The sequence below is a fragment of the Mycteria americana genome, chromosome 23 (assembly GCF_035582795.1).
Source record: "Mycteria americana isolate JAX WOST 10 ecotype Jacksonville Zoo and Gardens chromosome 23, USCA_MyAme_1.0, whole genome shotgun sequence".
NCBI classification, from domain to species: domain Eukaryota; kingdom Metazoa; phylum Chordata; class Aves; order Ciconiiformes; family Ciconiidae; genus Mycteria; species Mycteria americana.
This window is the reverse complement of record NC_134387.1, coordinates 2,717,773-2,735,819: the sequence shown is the minus strand read 5'-3', so window position 1 is coordinate 2,735,819 and position 18,047 is coordinate 2,717,773. Positions and strand designations below refer to the sequence as shown.

At 46.4% G+C, this 18,047-nt stretch overlaps 1 protein-coding gene across 1 annotated transcript in view; it reads left to right on the top strand.

The window, feature by feature from the left end:
• Positions 1–18,047, top strand: part of LOC142420092 (tetraspanin-15-like) — a 99,347-nt gene that overhangs the window by 62,159 nt on the left and 19,141 nt on the right. The window contains exons 4-5 of the mRNA XM_075523597.1: positions 13,247–13,321; positions 15,904–15,999. Coding sequence (XP_075379712.1) covers positions 13,247–13,321; positions 15,904–15,999 — 171 coding nt within the window. The remainder of the gene's footprint in view (positions 1–13,246; positions 13,322–15,903; positions 16,000–18,047) is intronic.

Here is an 18,047-nt window from a genome sequence, read left to right as displayed (position 1 = left end):
GCCTTCCTGCCGGCACGTGCGTGCCTTACATGCTAACAGTTTGCATAACGTCTTCATCTCCCACTGGTTTGGGTTGATTGGTTTATTAAAATCAAACGCTCTGGGTAGCTAGCGCTCACTTGTACTGGCTTGCAATATTGTTTTTAAAAATTGCTCAGCATTTGCATTTCCAATTAATACAGATGGGAGCCCAAACTGGAAAACCAATATTGTCTTTGCTTCTGCACGAGCAGATGAAATTATCGTTGCTTTTCGATACATCTGGTTTTGTGCCACCTGCGATAGGTGGTTGTGTGCGTTGCACTTTAAAAGGTTGCAGGGATCGAAGCTGCGCAGTGAGGGAGCAGCAGAGGAGGTTTCCCATCGGGTCGCTATTGCAGTGAGATACCCTCGGCCCTGTTCGGGAGCTGCCTCCTGACCCCGGGTGTTGAAGGAGTCTCTCAGTGAGTGGCCAGAGACGTTCCGTCCAGGTGATGCTTGTGGTGTTTAAATAGCCCTGATAGCTTACTTGCTTAAAAATTAATTTTTAATTAATTCCCTATCAACTGACTTTTTTCTTTCTGTTTGGATGCTAAGTTATAACAGTGGGCGTTTGCCTGGACTCAGTTGTACCTCTAACATATAACCCTCGTTTTCCTGTCCATCCAAGCAACTGGGAAAGCTCTGTATTTCTTTACGGTCTAAGCCTAGACAATATTTTTCTGCCAAAGCTGAAGTTACGTTGCTTGTGGAGAGCATTTAATCTCCTTTTTTGTTTGCCTGCTTTTAGAGCTATACAGTATTGTGTTAATTCTATCTAGGCTTATTCCAAAGAAGCATAAGTACTTCAAATTTCTGATAATATTTTTATTTCTGTGCTAATACTCGTGAATCACAGCTAATACTCTGTTTCCACAACCCAGACCAAATTTGGAAGTGGAAAATTGACACATCAGAGGGTAGGAAATCTCATCCTTGGAGGAACCCAGGGCTACAGAAACCCAAGCTCATTAACCGTATCTCACAGGTTGTCGGCCAAATCAATTCTGCAACGGGCACAGCTGAGAAAAAGAAATAATCCTGCCCATTTGGGTTAGCTTTTTCTCCCCGTGGATATAAGCAGCTTCACGCCTGCCATGTGGAATAAATAAAGCAATATCCGTGCAAGTCATCACGCGCAATAACGCTTGCATCCCTTTTGGCTAGGATATAAGAAAAGGGGATGTTTGTCTCATGTCAAAATACATTGTATTTCTGGGTGATGGGTTTTTAGGGTTACTCAGGGCTCCTCGCCTGCCTTTAGGTGGCTGCAGAGCAGCACAATTGGCCTAATACTACATTAATTATCTGTTTTCTGGGAGCAGATAAATGAAGTGATATTTCATTTATCTTATATTTCATATAAGTGATTTTAGGTTGGAAAGGACCTTTAAGATCATCGAGTCCAACCGTTAACCTAACACTGCCAAGCTCACCACTAAACCATGGATCCACTAAACCACTATCCAGTTCTGATAATGGATCCAGCCTAATTCCCAGTCTTGGAGCTGAAACGCTGTTTCCCCCATGGAGATATTCAGCTTGATGGGCATCAGCACGAGGAGGAGAGCAGCGAAGCATTTTGGAAATGCTCTCGATGACGAGATAAATAAGGGCGTCCCTTGCGCAGGCATTGCACAGTCGCACAAATATGGGAGGTATTTGTGGTCTGCACGGAGGCGAAAACCGTAATGCCGCCTCTTCGTGTAGGAAAGAGCATTGCAAGCTCATAGCAGACAAAAAATACACTTAACGAGTGTCTCTAGGAGCCCAGGCCACGAGCATGGGTTTGCATGTTCACCCCTGGCTTGCTCTGCCACCTTGGATGAGCCATGGAGGACTTGCCCACTCAAGGGGATTGCAGGTCTGTGTGGGAGCAACCTTGGATTAGTGTTTCCTGGTGGAGCTGCAGCTTATCCCAGCGAAAGTCCTTTATCTCAGTAGCTTAAAACAGTTCCCCAGGGAGACTGGGCTGCGCTGGAAAGACCGTTGCTGCTGGCATGGTTTTACGGCGCTGAATCACTTGATGCTTTCTTGTGCTCTTACCTGCTCACGGTCATATTGGCAAAACCATGCGGCCAAGCCTGGATTTCTCCATTGTGTTTATGTTGGAATTGCCTGTGAAATGCATTAGCGTTTCCATCCGTCAGCCAAAAGTGGGTGCTCATACCAGGAATTCATGGGGGGTTTCACTGCAGGACGTCCTCTCTCGTGCAGCAGCCTCTCGAGGCATGGGAGGCTGGGGGTTGCTTTCATTTGTAGAAGTTGTTTCACACCGGTTTTCTGCTGAATTTTACCGGGAAAACGCTTGAAAATACATTATTGGTTAGTGGGTTTTGTAATCTGTTCATCCTGAGGGGAATCCAGCGGTGCAGGGGCCACGGAGGAGAGAGCTCTGCCCTATGAGCCCCAAAACCAGACTCAGGACAGACCCTGGAGATTGTATCATGAGACAGCATAAAAATGCATATATTGATGCTGATGGAAAATCGATGCGTGAATGCCTTTGGGCTCTTAGGAGATTGTGTGTGCAGATGTACTGCAGCTGCTCGAATGCCTGCACATGCATTTTCAGGGAGCCCAAGCTAGCGATGCGCACAAAACCACCCTGAACATCAAATCGCTAATAAAAATTGACTTGTCTCTTCATCTAAAAATATGTCTTGTTAATCTGGAGGGCAGGCAAAAAATTCCTCTCTATTTAGGAGAAAATATTTCAAAATTCATCAGGTAGCGCTTGACATTGATAACCATTTTTTTTACACGACATGCGGTGCGTGTAGGTGCGGGTGTGTACGTGCTTGTTAAATCCTCATTCATCTCGGTCGCTTGCTGCTGACAGATGGATTTTTATTTTCCTTAGCCCCCTGGACAAAAATCGACCAACATTTCTCTTAGGCAAAACAGTTATGAAAGCCACCCAGGTCCTAAATCTGCTGCTTGATATATCATTCCAATATCCCCCCTGCAAGGTACCAGAAATTACATTTTGGTTTTAATCTTTTCCTTATCAATCTTATCCTCTCCAGTCATTACCTGTAATTGTCATGCACAACCACACAACTCTTACCCATGTGTAAGCCAGATTATTAAGTCTTTAATGACTTCTCTAATAACCCAAGCAAAGCCTATTCAATAAAGCCACCGCCTGCTTGCAATTCTCAAGTTTATTAGAAAAAATTACAGGCAAGACCTGGGGATTTTAGCTGCTGGCGTATGTAATCGGTCTTATGAAGACTTGTATTTAATAGATGGGTTAACATTTTCTGTTTGGAAATCAAGTTTCTTCTGTCACCAATAACATTTGCAAGATTTGAAGAACTGCAAATTGTCTGATGAAGATGGCTTGCCTTTGCTTTCAGGGAGTTCAGGGTGATTTAGTGAATAGACTGTAAAAATCAATATTTTTCGTGCTCAATTAGATGGCTGGGGGAGCTGGGATGGTTTGTTTTAGGAACTGGAGATGCAGTGGGACAGGCTGCTCCGGCAATTGGGTTTGCAGTTGAATATGCCCAAATTGGCTCCTCTTCATGGCGTTTTTAGAGCTGTTTTAGCTAGAAACGTATCATTTCTTACTCAGCGCCTCTTACCTGGAGGCTTGGGACCCGTGTGTTCATCCCATGGATATTTTAGCTTCCAGAAAGTCAGTAAAGTCCTGAATTTTCAGAGTCGGTTTCGATGGAGTTGGGTTTATTTTATGCAGAACAGAAGAGAGATGAGGGTCCAGGTAGGCCAAGAAATCCAACTTTCCAATTTTTGTTTTCCATTTGGTGAGCTGTTTGGGTTCCGCCTTTCCTGCCTCGGGTTTGCCCAAATTTATCACCCAAGGCAGGATTTGATCTTGGCTTTGTGGCAGCGAGAGATGAGCTGCTGCAGCAGTTCTTTTGGCCTCTTGCAGGTGCTATATATAAATATATAACCAACATAAATATATGTATATATAAACACTTATATATACATAAACATATATTTATATCTATACTGCTATTTCCAAATGTCAGCAACAGCGAGAGGTGAAAAGCAAACTCCGGCGACCACCACCCGCTTCGCCACTTATTTTATTTGCACTTTTGTATTTTTACTCTCAAGGTCGACCCACGATGCAACTTCCTGAGCTGGGCTTGAAATGTGCCTTCCCCTCCCTCTCCAGCCCTTGATTGTACGTGTAAATAGAGATTAAACGCTGGAAAATGGCAGATATGTCAGGTTTGAAGAGGGGAGCGAGTACGGCTGCGGGGAAATGGTTGGCAATCACAGAGCTATTGTGTGGATGGAGAATTGTCCTTCTCCTGGGAAGATAAATTCCCCCTCGAAAAGTGTCAGCTACTACAGTGATTTGAAGCTTGGGGGCCCTGAATAAAAGCAATCAGAATAACGCACGTGTGAAGGAGCACTTTGAGGTCTGAGCTGGTCCAAGCAGCTGGGTTTTTTTCCGATTGTGCGGAAAAAGGGGCAAAAATTACGTGGAAAACCTCTATTACAGCGGTGCCGTATAAAGCATCCTTCTGCCACATTGCCAGCGCTAATTCATTACCCTATAGCAGCCACTGAAAATCAGTTTTAAATCAGAGGAGGTGAAAGTACCAGTAAGTAGCACCTTCCCCGTATTTTTCTTCTGTGTTCGGACGAATTGGGTGAAATAGTTTAAAAGAGTTAATGTTTTGGGGGTGCGTTGCTTGCACTTAAACCACTTGGATATTTGACTCGGGCGAATTCCTCGTGGTTTCATGGTGCTGGAAAACCTCTTGGTTGAAAGCAGAGGATTTGCGTGGGGTATCCAGCTCATCCATTTACCCCCGGGGTGTGCTCACCTCCAGGCCAGCAAAAAGAAATAGTCCCTTGAATATTTGCAGCAAAGAGGCAAATTTCTAAGACCAGAGGGCTTGGAAAAGGCGTTGGGATGAACCAAAAGGCTCGGCGTGATCCCCTGAGCATGGTGACCTCGGTGGCTGGAGGAACTGGGGGTGAATTTGGGCTGGCCTGGGTTTGCAAAGTTTGCAGCCGATGGCTGGAGGTGGGTTCTTCTGTCCCTGCAAAATAAATGAGGGAGAACCGGGTGGTTTACGATGCAGCGGAAAAAATGGGGTATTTATGGGCAATATGAAGATTCCCTTCCAGAAAAAATGAAAGCAATTTCCAGCTGAAATGGGATTTGACCAGCATCTCCTTTAGGCTGTTTTTTGGCTATTTCTGCCCTCTTAGGGGACGAAGAAGGGGAAAGAGTTGTCCCTTCTGCTCTAGCGACAGCAAGAGACCCTGCTGCGTCATTTTTCCGATCGGTGAGATGCAGCTGTTGGAGAAGGGGTTACAGGTTTTGGTTGCAAAAGATGCAGGGTTTGGAGGTCAGGTGCATCCAAAGCGCGGCGTATTATAAATCAGGGCAGCATCGATCGCTGGGGTGGCAGCCCTCGGCGGCTCTGGCAGCGCGGCGTGGAAAACTTGATCAATAAGAGGCTCCTTCTGCTTACACGTTTGCACGAGAAATGAAGCTGCATTTCTGTGTTTGAACTCCTCTGAGGTTATAACTCCTGCTGCGAGGGAGGTCACCAGCCACTTTTCCACTTGCTTTTGTCTGTTTGCAGGGAAATTTTAGGTTAATTAGAGGATGCTTTGTGCAAAGCATCACTGCAAAACCCCATTTCTCGTTATGCTTCCTGGGGACCAGGTTGGGGTCTGGGGTCCACCGCCCTGGGAGGGCTCAGCTCCCTGCATCCGCAATAAAGAGTTTTCTCTGGATATTCCAATATCAGCAGGTTTCAATGGTGCTGCTTTAACTCTCCAAAAAACAAATTCCTGATAATTAGCACACAAATAGAGCCCGCTGGAAAAAAGTGATTGAAGAAACTCCTTCCTGCAGAGGTTTGCTCGGGGATCTGCATATATTTCTTTTTTCTTCCTAAGCCTGCTGATTGTATAGCGCACTCTGATTGCAGGCTCTCTAAACAAAAACACCACTTTCTTGATTTTTTTTTTCAGCTTAGCTGCACAGAGGGGTGTGTAAATGAGGAGGGTCTGACATTTGCGTAGCAGCGAGCGTTTGGCATTGCCGGGGGAGCTGAAAACATCCCGGACCCGGGAGCAAAGGCTTCGAGCGAAAGGAGGAGAGCCCCAGCTTTGTGCTAGGGACCGGATGCCATGCGAAAGGCCTTTGGAGCAGGCAGGTACCGATGCTTCCCATGGGCAGCCTTTCATGCTGCCTATTTGCATAACGAGCATCCGCAGCCTTCTCCTGGGCGGGATGGACCTGCAAACCCTCTAACACCCAAATCCCCCCAAAACACAGTGAGAAAAAACCTTGCAGGGACCCTCCAGCACTTTTTACCCAGCTCTCTGCATCTAATTTGTTCTCCTTTAAATCTGTGGTTTCCAACCCTTTTTAATTATTATTATTTCGTTTGCTTGAGACAAAGTAGGAAACCCCAGGGCGGCAGAAGGAGCTTTGTGCAAGAAATTGTGGCCCATCTCCTCCGTTAAGGGTTGCTCACCTCTTGGCTGGGGCTTTTTAATCCCCGCAATGTGTTTAAACAGGGATTTGCTTGGCCCAGGTTTGGCTCTGAGGGAGAAGAGAGGGGGCTGGAGCCCTGGGGAGTTAACGATTCTTTTGCCACGCTAATTATTGGCACTTTCACACTGAATTTCTTGCAGTGTCCCCATTCACCATCTTTCTAGGAGCAATTTGGGAAGGTTTTGCGAGCAGCAAAAAGCATACTTTATTATTCCTGAGCTTCATACGCTGAGCATCGCCAGCAAACTCCCAGCATGTTGCATTTCTTTCCTTGGTGCTCACCCCTTTCTTTTTTAATCTCATCACTAAATTAGCCCTTGCAATAATAACAGCCATCCTTGCAGTGAATTGGTGGGGCTTCACAGCTTCTGGAAAGCCCAGTGAAGGGCTGATGTTACAAAATCCTTCCAAAAATCCTCCAAGCGTGGATTATTTATGGACACCTTTGGAGTTACTTACCTTCTCGATATGAATTTTTAATAAATAAAAGATATCTCATGCTGCATTTTCGCTCCCTAAAGAGAACTGCTGATGGTTCCCCAGCATCCCTCAAAGTCGATGCTACCCATTGCACGATGAAGGGATGCTGGTGAGCACCCAAATAAGGCTGAGGAGAAGTTTTTTTGCAAAATCTGAGATGTTATTAATAGCATCCAAGTGGTTTAATCTGTATTAGGAGTTTCCAGTGAATTGCTTGGTGCTCGTTAAAGGATTGAGCCGATTGCGCTGTTGAAATATTTTTCCTTATTAGGGGGGAGAGCAACAGGTACAGAGATCTTTAGAAAGAGGTGAAATTTGATTGCTTGGCCCTCAAACTCTGAAATAAATTAGATTTGAAAGGAGCCATTGCTTATGGAACAGGATGGAGGCGGGTGCAAGAGGCGACATCCATCCCTGGTCATAAAAACCTCCTTTTCTTTGGGTTTTTGGGAAGATGAGCATGTTCTAGCTGCTGCATCCGTCCTGGTCTTGAGATGGGAGCAGAGGGTAGCAGGGCTATGGCCAAGGAAGGGTTAACAGCAGCTGAAAATGGACCCAGCCGCAGGCTATAAAAGCCCAAAGGGGGGGAAAAGGGGGTTTCTGGCAGGTCTGGGGAGCAGATTTGGTCTTCAAAGGGGCAGAGCAGGCATCTGTGGGACTTGGTGGAGGTAGGGCTGGTACCTGGGGTGTGGAGGACGGACTACGCTGCGTGCCCGGGGCTCTCAGGGCGTCCCAGTCGATTATTTGCAAGGCTACTGGCTCTTTTGGGATTAAAACCAGGCTTCTTGGTTATTTACCTTGTGAAACATAAGGGCAATGTGTATTTTGACGCAAGGCTTGGCAAATGCATGCATGAAACCCGGAGAGGGGTAATGAGCCCCAGCCGGGGTGGGTGGGCAGGAGGGGCGTGTTGCGTGCCCCCTAAATAAAATAACATGGTTTGCACGAATAAAATCGTGTCCTGGGCAGAGAGGGTTATCGCTGTATTGCTAAAACAGAAGATGATCTGCAAAGTCTCTTCATCTGGGCTTTGTTGTCTTTGTTTAATCTGTGTAGGAGACATTCCTGACAGATTTTGGTTTTGTTGTTTTTTTTTTTTTTTTTTGCTTCAAAGCAACTATGAAAGCTGTTTCTACGTGGGAATAAACAATTATTTCCGAGGAAGGGCTGCATGCAAGTGTCTTTCAGAAAAAAAGCAAACCCTTAGAAAGGGCCACTCTGCGTGGGAGAAAGCTCTAACATGTCGTTAGGAAGAAACGGTTCTTTAAAAGCGTTACTTAAAGTTTCAATTTGGGGATAAAAGCAACCGGATTCATGTTTCTGTGCTCACGTGAAACCCTGGACTCCTCCGTGGCTGGTCTCGAGGACGGCAGAGGAGGCGGCAGGCGCTTGCTAAGGGGATGATTTAGTGGCCTCCCAGGTAGAGTGAAAGATTTATTTATTGTACGCCTCTGCATCGGGTGCGTTCCACGCAGCTGCACGTTCGATCTGTTCCCGTGCATCAAGAGGGAACAACCAGTTCTCTCTCCGGATGCCCAAAAATACGGCGAAACCTGGGGACCGCCATCCTGTAAACTCCTGTGCATGCAAAACCAGGGGGAGTCATGCTTTATAGGAAGAGAAGTTAAATTGCACAAGTTTCTTTTCATCTTGGGGATAGGAAATTCAGATTTTCCATCCCTTGACGACCTGTCACCACTTTTATATTAATAGGTCCAAACCCTTTTCTTGCATTGGCTTCAATGGGGCTGACTTAGCTCCTTCACTGGAGAAGCAGCTATAGACACGGATAAAAATAAAATATTGGGGGGGTTACTTGCATGAATGCGGAATGTACCTGTTCCCACAGGGGTTTAATGGTGACTGTAGAACCTGGAACGAGGATAAAATTATCTCTACCCTTCGTAGAGGGGGTTCAAACCCCTCTATTCCTCCTCCATTTGCTTCTGTAGGGTCTCCTCGTATGGGGCTTGTAGAGTCTTTTCTTTTAAGTATGACCAGTAACTTTTTTCTCAGCAAAAACCCCACTCAATTTCTTAAATTAGGCAGCTGTTTATGATCTGTCTGTACTATTTTAATGTTAAGTTCATCAAGAGGGCAGAAGGATTCAAGAGCAGCATCTTCAGCCTCAGCTTTCCCACTGTCCTGCTGCAAAGTACCCAGGAATCTATTTATAGGTTTATTTCTTTTCTTTTTGGCTTGTGTCATGGGCTCTCTAGAAATTAGCATCCTTGTTATTGCTCTTATTATCTTGTCCTTTCCTGTGACTGCGCTGAAGTAGGAAATGGATCATCAAGAAGCAAATATTTTCCCTTATCAGCCCTCGGGTGCCTCATGGGAAACTCCTGGCGCCGGGTGGAAAGAAAGGATTTTTGGAGATTTTTTTTTTTTTTGCAGCAATGTTTCGCAGACAGAGATTGCTCATATTAAATAAACATATCAGATTTCTCTGGTGCTTTCATGTTGCTCCGGGAGCTCCTCCATCCTCCTGGCTGCTTCTCCTCCTTTCCCTGCCTCATCCCTGGCAAACAGAGCATCCCTCTCCCATCCCAAATCCCGTTGTGGATTTTGGCCGTAGGTGTCTCGAGTGCATCTGAGCTCAGGAGTGATGCTCAGCCTCTATCCATGGCTCAAGGCTCCTTCCCTGGGCTGGCTCCCAAATAAATCCCTGCGTGGTTTATTCATCCCTCAGCTTCGGTGCCTCCAACCCATCCCTGGCCCGTGTTCATCCTTGTTGCCTGGTGAGGACACGTTCGAGCTGGAAATTGGAGGCGGCTGCACGCTGCTTGTGGTCTGGAAATGAAGCGGCAGCAGGTTTGCACCCCTCTGTCAGCCAGACCCACGGCTGGAAGCATTTACTCTGGACCAACTCAGTATTTCAGGTGTTTTTTAAGCTTCTGGGAGATTAAACTTGACGGCAAGACATCTTATCTGGCATACGGAGGTGGCAGAAAACCAAACACCCAGAGGACGTATGCGAAGGGATCGCTCTAGGCGACCTATATATTGCTTAGGTAAAATGACCCTAAAGAAGGGGGTTATTCCCCAAACTGGAAGGAGACCCGTCTTTAAACCTGAGGCAGAGCGTGGTCCCTGGGCGCTTTCCTTCTGTGCTCCTTTGGGCTTCGGGAGAGATTAACGATGAATGAAATAGCACTGGAGACTTGTTAGGGAGGGAAGGAGCAGCTTGGAGCTCTGCTGATCATGGGAACGGGGGTGATTAATCTTTCTGTCAAGGTATTTGAGGGAAAGCAGTATAATTTATTGTGAACTTCTGTATTGATGAGCTCTTTAAAGGGAGCTGGCTGCGGCGAGTGTTAATTTAATAAGAATTGAGCAACTTTTCCCCAATCCAGCTGTCTCAAGCAAGATGAAGGTTTTATTAGGGAGTTTCTCTCTGCGAAAGCTGGGCTTTGCTTTGTGCTTTGTGATGGGCGAGATCCTCGTGCACCTTCCTGGTCCCTCTTCCACAGCGTTTGCCTCCTCTCGGGGATGCGAGCAGTGGAGCCCCAGCTGGACAGTCACGCTGCGGAGGCACGGCCGCTTCCTCCCATGCCACCACTTCCATGCAGAGGGTGAATTTTTTGCAAAAATTGGGGGAAAAACCAGCTCCTCGCCGCACTGCTTTGTGATTTTATATTTTTTTTTTAACTTACTTTATGATTTTGAACTTGCTACAAACTTACAGCAGCTCAGGCAGGATTAAATGCTGTTTAACGTGGATTTTTGCTCTTTATTTTGCTTCTGGAGTCTTTTTAGGGAAGAAAATGCTGATTTATTCATGCCCAGTCTGGTAGACAGCAAGGGCTGCAATGCACTAGTTAGAAGGGATGATCATGGATGTTGCCAGCAGTTTCGCCCCTAAATGTGCGTTACAGTTACCGGTGGTTGTTGCAATCCTTGTGAATGCAAAAAAAGTGCCACTTTCTGCTATGTCCGTGCAGCCAGCGAGGGTTTGCACGCTCCGTTTGGCTGTGATTTGGGGGAAGAAGAGCTGGTTTTTGCTTGGGCTACGCATTCGCAAGGCTTGCGCTGGAGACCTGGGTTTGGGGTTGCTTTTCTTGCAAATCCTCTATAAATTATAGGGGAAATTGTGGGCTTTCTGAAGGCGAGGTTCTGTATTGTAGAGTGTCCAGGGGGAGCTGGGCATCACCTATGTGACTTCCCAGGCTTGAAGTTTCCCTCTTGCAAGGAATTGCAATCAGCATCTGCCGTGTCTTTTTTTCCCCGTTAATACTGGCACTTTTCCCCCATTTATAAAGACCATAAGCTAAGCTCGTTTTGGGCTCGCTCTCTTGGAAACGGCGGGTTTTGCTACCTGTGAACCTCACCTGATGGAGCATTTGAAAGTCCCATTCAGTCATCATTTTTCTAATAGCCAGGTACAGCCGGCGTCCCATGGACTTCTGCGCAACACGCCCACGTTTGTTTATAAATCAGATGTCAAACCTGGATATTAAACATTAGCCTTGATTTCAATCTGCATGGAGCAGGCTGAGTTGTATTGCGTAAACCTTGCCTTTTATATCTTGACTTGACAAGCTGTACGGCAGAAATTGAGAGCGAGAGGAGTGGGAGACGAAATCGGTGCATGGTGTGCAATGGCCAAAGCGCTAGAAAGAGCAGAAAAACCGTTTACCAACCCGCACGAGGGGTCTCTTGGGTTAAAATTCTCGGTTTCTGGGAAGAGCCGCAGGGTTGGTCCTTTCAGAGGAGCTTCTCATCGGTTTGGCAAGAAGAAAGGCTCTGCGTGCCGCATCCTGCTGATTTTTAGGCGTTTCTTGGTGCGCTGGTCTGACCATGAACGCAGCGGCGGTCCTCACTTGGACTTTGAAGCCACGGTCTTTTGTCTCTGCTCACAATGGGATTGGTAAGAATTTGCCTTTTTTCCTGGTAAACGGAGAACAAAGCTCTCAATTTTTTTTCTTGGGTTTTAACTAAGGTTGAAGAACAAAAACCTTTCCAAAATTGACTTTCTCTTTCTTGCTGCAGCGTTGCGAGACCTAGACATGCCCAGCTTGGTAAAACCATGAACCGCGCTGCCTTGGGCTGCCTCCCGAAGCAACTCCTTTTGATATCAGTTTAGATGCGTGCGGCATTTCGCGTGTCGTCTCTGCCTATGAGATAACAGGTGCTTGGTTAATTGTATTCCTTAATTATGGGATTCCTTGCCTAATTATACCTGGCCCGTTATGAGCTGATTTAGCTGGTGATGAAAGTGGTGCTACTCCTCCAGTGGGACCACGCTAGCTGGCTCTTAGCAAATAAGCACGGTGCAAAACTCATTGGTGGGTGGCTAATTAAAAACCTCGATGGTTTGGGGCATTAAGTGGTGTTTTGCTGCAACGGCCCTTTGGTTTTGCCAAGCTTGGGAAATAATTTCTGGGCTAGACCCCTGCACTAGCTGTTCTAATAAACCAATGGTCAAAGTGAATATCGTGATAATAAATTACCTCTCTCCCCCCCTTTTTTAACTTGCTTTTGGATTTTTAGCTAGTTACCATGGTAACTTTCCACCTTCCTTTTTTCTGGCGAGTCTCCGCAGCCGCTGATGGAGGTAGCCTTGGGGAGACAAGGGTGAGCTGAGCAGAGCTTTGTTTTCCATCCTCTGCGAAGTCGGACGCGATGCCCGATGGGACCTCTCAGATAGGGACCAAAGCATTAGGAGACTGATGGGTGTGGGCTGCAAGAACATCAGACCTTCTAGTTTAAGTCGTTCGCTCCATCAGGACATTGATTTCCAGCCTAAATTTGTTGCCACAATCATTTCTGGCAGAGGCATGAGTTATTGCCCGTACTCTGGGGGACGGATGATCCTCCATTGGATGCTCGGCTTGGAAACGTCGATGTTCCACCAAGCGCCAGCACCCCATCACAGAGGGATGCTGCACACCTATACCTACCCAGAGATAATATTTGCTCCCACGGCATCCGTTTTACCTGTTTCCCCCTGCAGAATTTGGCCATTCAAATTGCATCTGGTTTCTTTTTTCCATCATCCTTCCCTCCTTCCTTCCTTCCTTCCTGCCACGCTTCCTACAAGGGAGCAAACTGCTTTCCCTGCTAGGACTGAGATCTTTGGAAGAGATTTGCAGCTCCCTGGGGAGCTCGTAATGAAATGATCTGATTTCTAAGTGTTTCAAAGCAGCTCTCGGTTTCCAGGTCTCCCTTGTTGTGGTTAACCGCTGACAGACGACACAGCCTGACTTGGAGCAGGGCTAATCCTTCCCTTTCTCTTTTCAGTTCTTCTGGGTTCTTCTGGTGATCTTCCTCACGGAGCTGCTGCTGATATTCATCGAAATCATCTTTGAAAACAAGGTGGGTGCAATCAGGAGGCTTTTGGATGTTGCACGGCGACAAACCGCAGCCCCGCATGTCATCGGGGAGGAAAATCCTCAAGTATCTGTTGGCATCCGCCCTGAAAATGGAAGTTTTTCATTGCTCTTGCTCTTCTGGGGCTGTCCCTTGTGCTCCAGAGCTGCGATGGATCTCCAGCACCACCCAGAGCTCCCGCCGCAGCCGCAGCTCCCTGTGCAGACTCTCAGCAAAAAACCTGTTGTGGTTTTTTTTTTTTTTTTTGCTTGAGGACTCATTAAGCTCCTCGCCTCAATTACGTTAACTGCTGGCTTGCATTTGCAAGGCTGGGTTTGAGTTATAGCTGAGCCGGTGAGATGGTAAATGCTTCCAACGGATGTCCTTTCTGGCCGCACGCCTTCTGCTATAGAAACCCTGCCATTTTCAATTTAATCTTACCCTTGCAATTGATCAAACGATTAAATAGAGAATCTTGATCTCTGCTGGCTCAATGAATGCACAAGGCAGGAGAGCAACATCTGAGATACCTACTTACGGGCTCTAAAAATCAATTCGCCTTTCACAAATAGCTTGATGCTTTCAAACCCGTCAAGGTTGGGGTTGGGAGTTAGGTGCTTGGTGAGCCCCAGAGTTGAAGGGAGGCAGTGGAGGAGGACGTTGCCTTTTGGATGCTGCAGCCAACTCCATCCAGCAGCTTCCCAGAGCTCTCCAAAACCCTCTGATTCCCAAAAACCACGGTGCACCGATGGAGCGATGCGCTTCATGGAGGAAAATCGGATTGCTTGAGTCCTTCCCACATATCGAAAATCAATATGCGCTGCCACGTCGAGGCTGTATTTTTGTGAAATTCAGCATGAAATCCTCTGCTTTGCTTCACCTTTGAGGTTCGATGATGGTGCTCAGCACCATCCTGCACTGCAGGGATGCAACGGGGAAACGCTGGTACCATCAGGAGAGGGGATTGCAGCCTCGTGATTAAACTCCTGTATCGAGTAGAAACCATTAGTGCCTAAATTGTCCCTTAATTTAAATTTAACGGGCAATATCAAAACCTAATTAAAAATCAAACAATGCAGGAGAGAGAAAAGAGAGATCTGACAAGCGATGAATCCATTTGACCTAAAATTGTTCGGAGGCACAAATCTGCATTTGGAACAATGGTTGTTTATTAAACTTGTTTAAAACATATTTAATTGGATTTTGTATGAAATAAGCAGGGACAAAGAACAAATTCAGTGGCCTCGAAGCTACTGAACATTGAAATGGGCTCTGTTGATATGCAAATGGGTTTTTGGAGATCGTCAGAGATAACGGGTTTGGCGTCCTTGAAGGGAAGGGAGTGGAGAGATCTCATAACCAGAATTTAATGATTTAACCCCGCCACATTTATCTCCCACCTTAAAATCAAGATTTAATTACAGAGGCTGCCTCCGGGCTGATATCTTCTTGGAGGGCAATAGGATCATGGGGTGAGCCTATCTGGGGGAAAACAAGCAGAAAAGGGTGAAACCCGGCTGTTGCCCATTGTGTTGGTCTTGGTGATGGGCAAACCGGGAATTAACATTTTAATAAACTTCCACATGAGCAATTTCTTAAAGGTTTTTTCAGATCCCCTTGCCTGATCCCTCGCTGTCGGCAGGCTTTGTTTGCTGCTCTGACGTGCCTTCATTTCTCTTTTTTTCATGTTCTTCTCCCCGTTCCCAGTTTGCCCAACCTCTAATTTTCATGTCAGAGTGAATTATGAAAAACAATGTTTTCTCTCCCCCCCTTTCCCCTGCTTCTAACTCGGAAAAAAGTTCCTTTTTCCTTCATTAATACTTCTGCTTGGCTGTTTGTCAGAAGTCAAACCACAAACCTGCGTCAGGTTTTGCACAGGACATTTCAAGCCTCCGCTCCCAGCTCACTAATAAGCTTCCCGGGCATCTGTAAAATACATTTTCGATTCAATTAGTGTTTAATGCGAAGTGCCTGATGTGTCAAAGTGTCCTCGGAGATACGGCTGGAGGAACAGCAGGGAGAGCCCCAGCCCGGCTGCACCGTTCCCTTTCAAGGCGTGATTGAATTGCTGAATGATTTGTTGGGATTAGGAGTGACTGAGGGCTCTGATGAGGTCTCTGCTCCTGCACGTCGCTCATCCCATGGATAAATCACCGTGCAGCCGGCGGTGTTGGCTGTCACAGCCCATTTCACCTCCTCCAGCCCCTCCTCATGCAGCAGAAACCCCCCTGCCAGTGGTTAAAGTCCTGTTAGTCAATGGGATTGGAGAGCTTGAGGGAGCTTTCGAAGAAGTCACCCTAATAATTAAATTTAATATGCAGCACGTAGGAAATATCGGGTGGGTAAAGGTGCGTGGGTCTGCTTGCATGTGCAAGAAAGGGAGAGGTGCTATGGGATGCTGCTAACCCCGAGAGCTCAAAAATGATGAATTTTGCCCCAAGAAATAGGCTTGTGTCAGCACGCGGGTTAAATTCTTACCCCGGGTGACAGCTGGCAACGCTTGCTATGAAAAAATTTTCATATTTTGCAATATTTTCCCGGTGCCTTTTCCCCGTGTGAGCCGTGGTTTTGGTTTTTTCTGTCCCCAGATGAATGCAGTTTTCCACTCCAACATCCAGGAGGGCATCAGACACTATTACGATGACCTTGACTTCAAGAACATCTTGGATTTTGTACAAGAAAAGGTTTGTCTTCGGAGGGGGTGGCATCGAGGAAGTCTGGTTGTGAAGTTTTTTGAGGAGTGGTTAACTTTGTGCCCCAGTGAAGCAGAAGCATTAGTTTTCCCTGTACTTTTAGAGTTTATTCCCATCCCTAGGGTGCCTTGCTTGATCTGTCTTGAATATCTCGATCTTGCTTGGTTTGCAGTGCTCTTTTTGCACAGTTTTGCGTTGTGCTGCTCTCCAAGCCCACCCCACAGGGGGTTTTGGTGAGTTATTCTGCTCCACACCACGCCGTGGACCATGCCAGGATGTTTTTATTTCCCAATCTTGATGGGAAACTGGTGCCTAACGCCTGAAAGCTTTTTGATAGCTACCCCAACCTGCATAGAGAGAGGTGGAGGAATAAATTAACGTGTGCTAAAGCTGTTTCAGGGCTGCAATGACTCTTAGATAGGCCACCTTAGGTATGTCTCTTTACTCGAGGTGTCATCAGTAGCTGGCCAAGCCCTCGACTCAACAGGAAAATTGCAGATAAGGTGTTTTCATGAGGTAGCTGGAAGGAGAGAAGAGCTCCAGCATCTCTATGAGCAGCACCGGGGGCAAGCTGCTCCTGGGACTGGCAAGAGCTATGTCCAGTCCGATACTGGGGATTGATATAGTCTGCTTTAACTTTTTTAGGTGTGTGGTTGCACATGCTGTCTCATATCTAATGCTTAGAGCCTGCCAGGAGTTGGCAGGATCCGTCTCCTATCCTCAAGCCAACCTGCAGGTCGATAAAACCATCCTCACAGCTCTTACTGATTTTAAACAAACTTTTGATATGCTGCTGCTCTTGCCTTGTATTTTATGCACCGCGTAGTTTGTTTGAGGTACTAAGTATTAAATTAAGTATTAAATTAAAATGCCTTCCTAATTCCTGCCATTGACCCCCAGCTAGATGTGCTTCCCTTTTGTCTCTCGAAACCCAAGGTAGCTGCGCTTCAGCAAAGCAACGATGCATCCCCCCCAAGTACATCAAAAAGCCAAATAAAGTCAGGATTTGAAGTTATTATCCACGCTGTTAAGCATATGGCCAGTCCGGACAAGCTTGGTGGGCTCTAATGTATCACTTGTTTTTTCCAGTACTGGTGAGAAGCCGTTCCTGGGAATTTGGGGGATGTAGGTTTGCTCATGTTTTGAGTGAGGATATGTGATTTACCCATTATTTGTGTTATTGTGGGAGGGAAGCACTTGGCTCGAAGCATTTAGCGAATTAAAAAAAGTGGAAAAAAACCAAAAACTTGAGATCTAGGAGAGAAATCGCAGTGATGTTCTGTCTCCTGGCTTGGTTTTGGAGAGCAGAGTCAGGCTTTGCCAGCAAAGCTGCTTTCAGATGAACTTTGAATGTTCTCACCTCGGCCTGATTTTTCTCCTTTCATTATGGGTTGAAGCATCATAAATACGTGACTCTTATCTCTCGCTTTGAAGAAAAGGAGACTGTGAAGCTCCTTCTTCTTTGATGTAGCTGGAATTTGAGGCCGGTGGTGCCCTCCATGCTCCCCTCTCTTGACTTAAATACCTGCTTTTGACTCTTGGAGTCATCGTTGCTCAGCCGAGCGCATTAATAAGTCGGGGAGCCCTCTGAAGGTCTCAAGACACAATTGATTTTGAGAAGGATCTGAACCTTTTTCAGGTTTTACTCCAACCTCTCTAAGAGGATGCTATAATTCAGACCTCTGTGTATGAATTGATAAATGGGTGCCGCCGCGAGCAGTCGGAAAGGCCAAGCTGGAGCCATCCTCAACGAGCCTTGGCAAGGAGTTTAGACCACAAAGCTCCAGATAAAGCAGATGTATTTGTGGGAAGGTTTCTGTATCTCCAAACAAGCGAGGATCAGGCACTTATAATCTCACCCCATTTTTACATTATTTTTCCCGTCTACTTCTTCACTTGACTTTTAATAAAAAGTTTTCAGGGGCAGATCTTCATCTCAAAGTCTCTCTCTGTACTAAAAGAAGTTGTGGCCAGTTATAGTGTTGCTGATAAGTCTTTAACATCCGCACATGTTATCCTGTAGCGACAGAAGGAGCTTT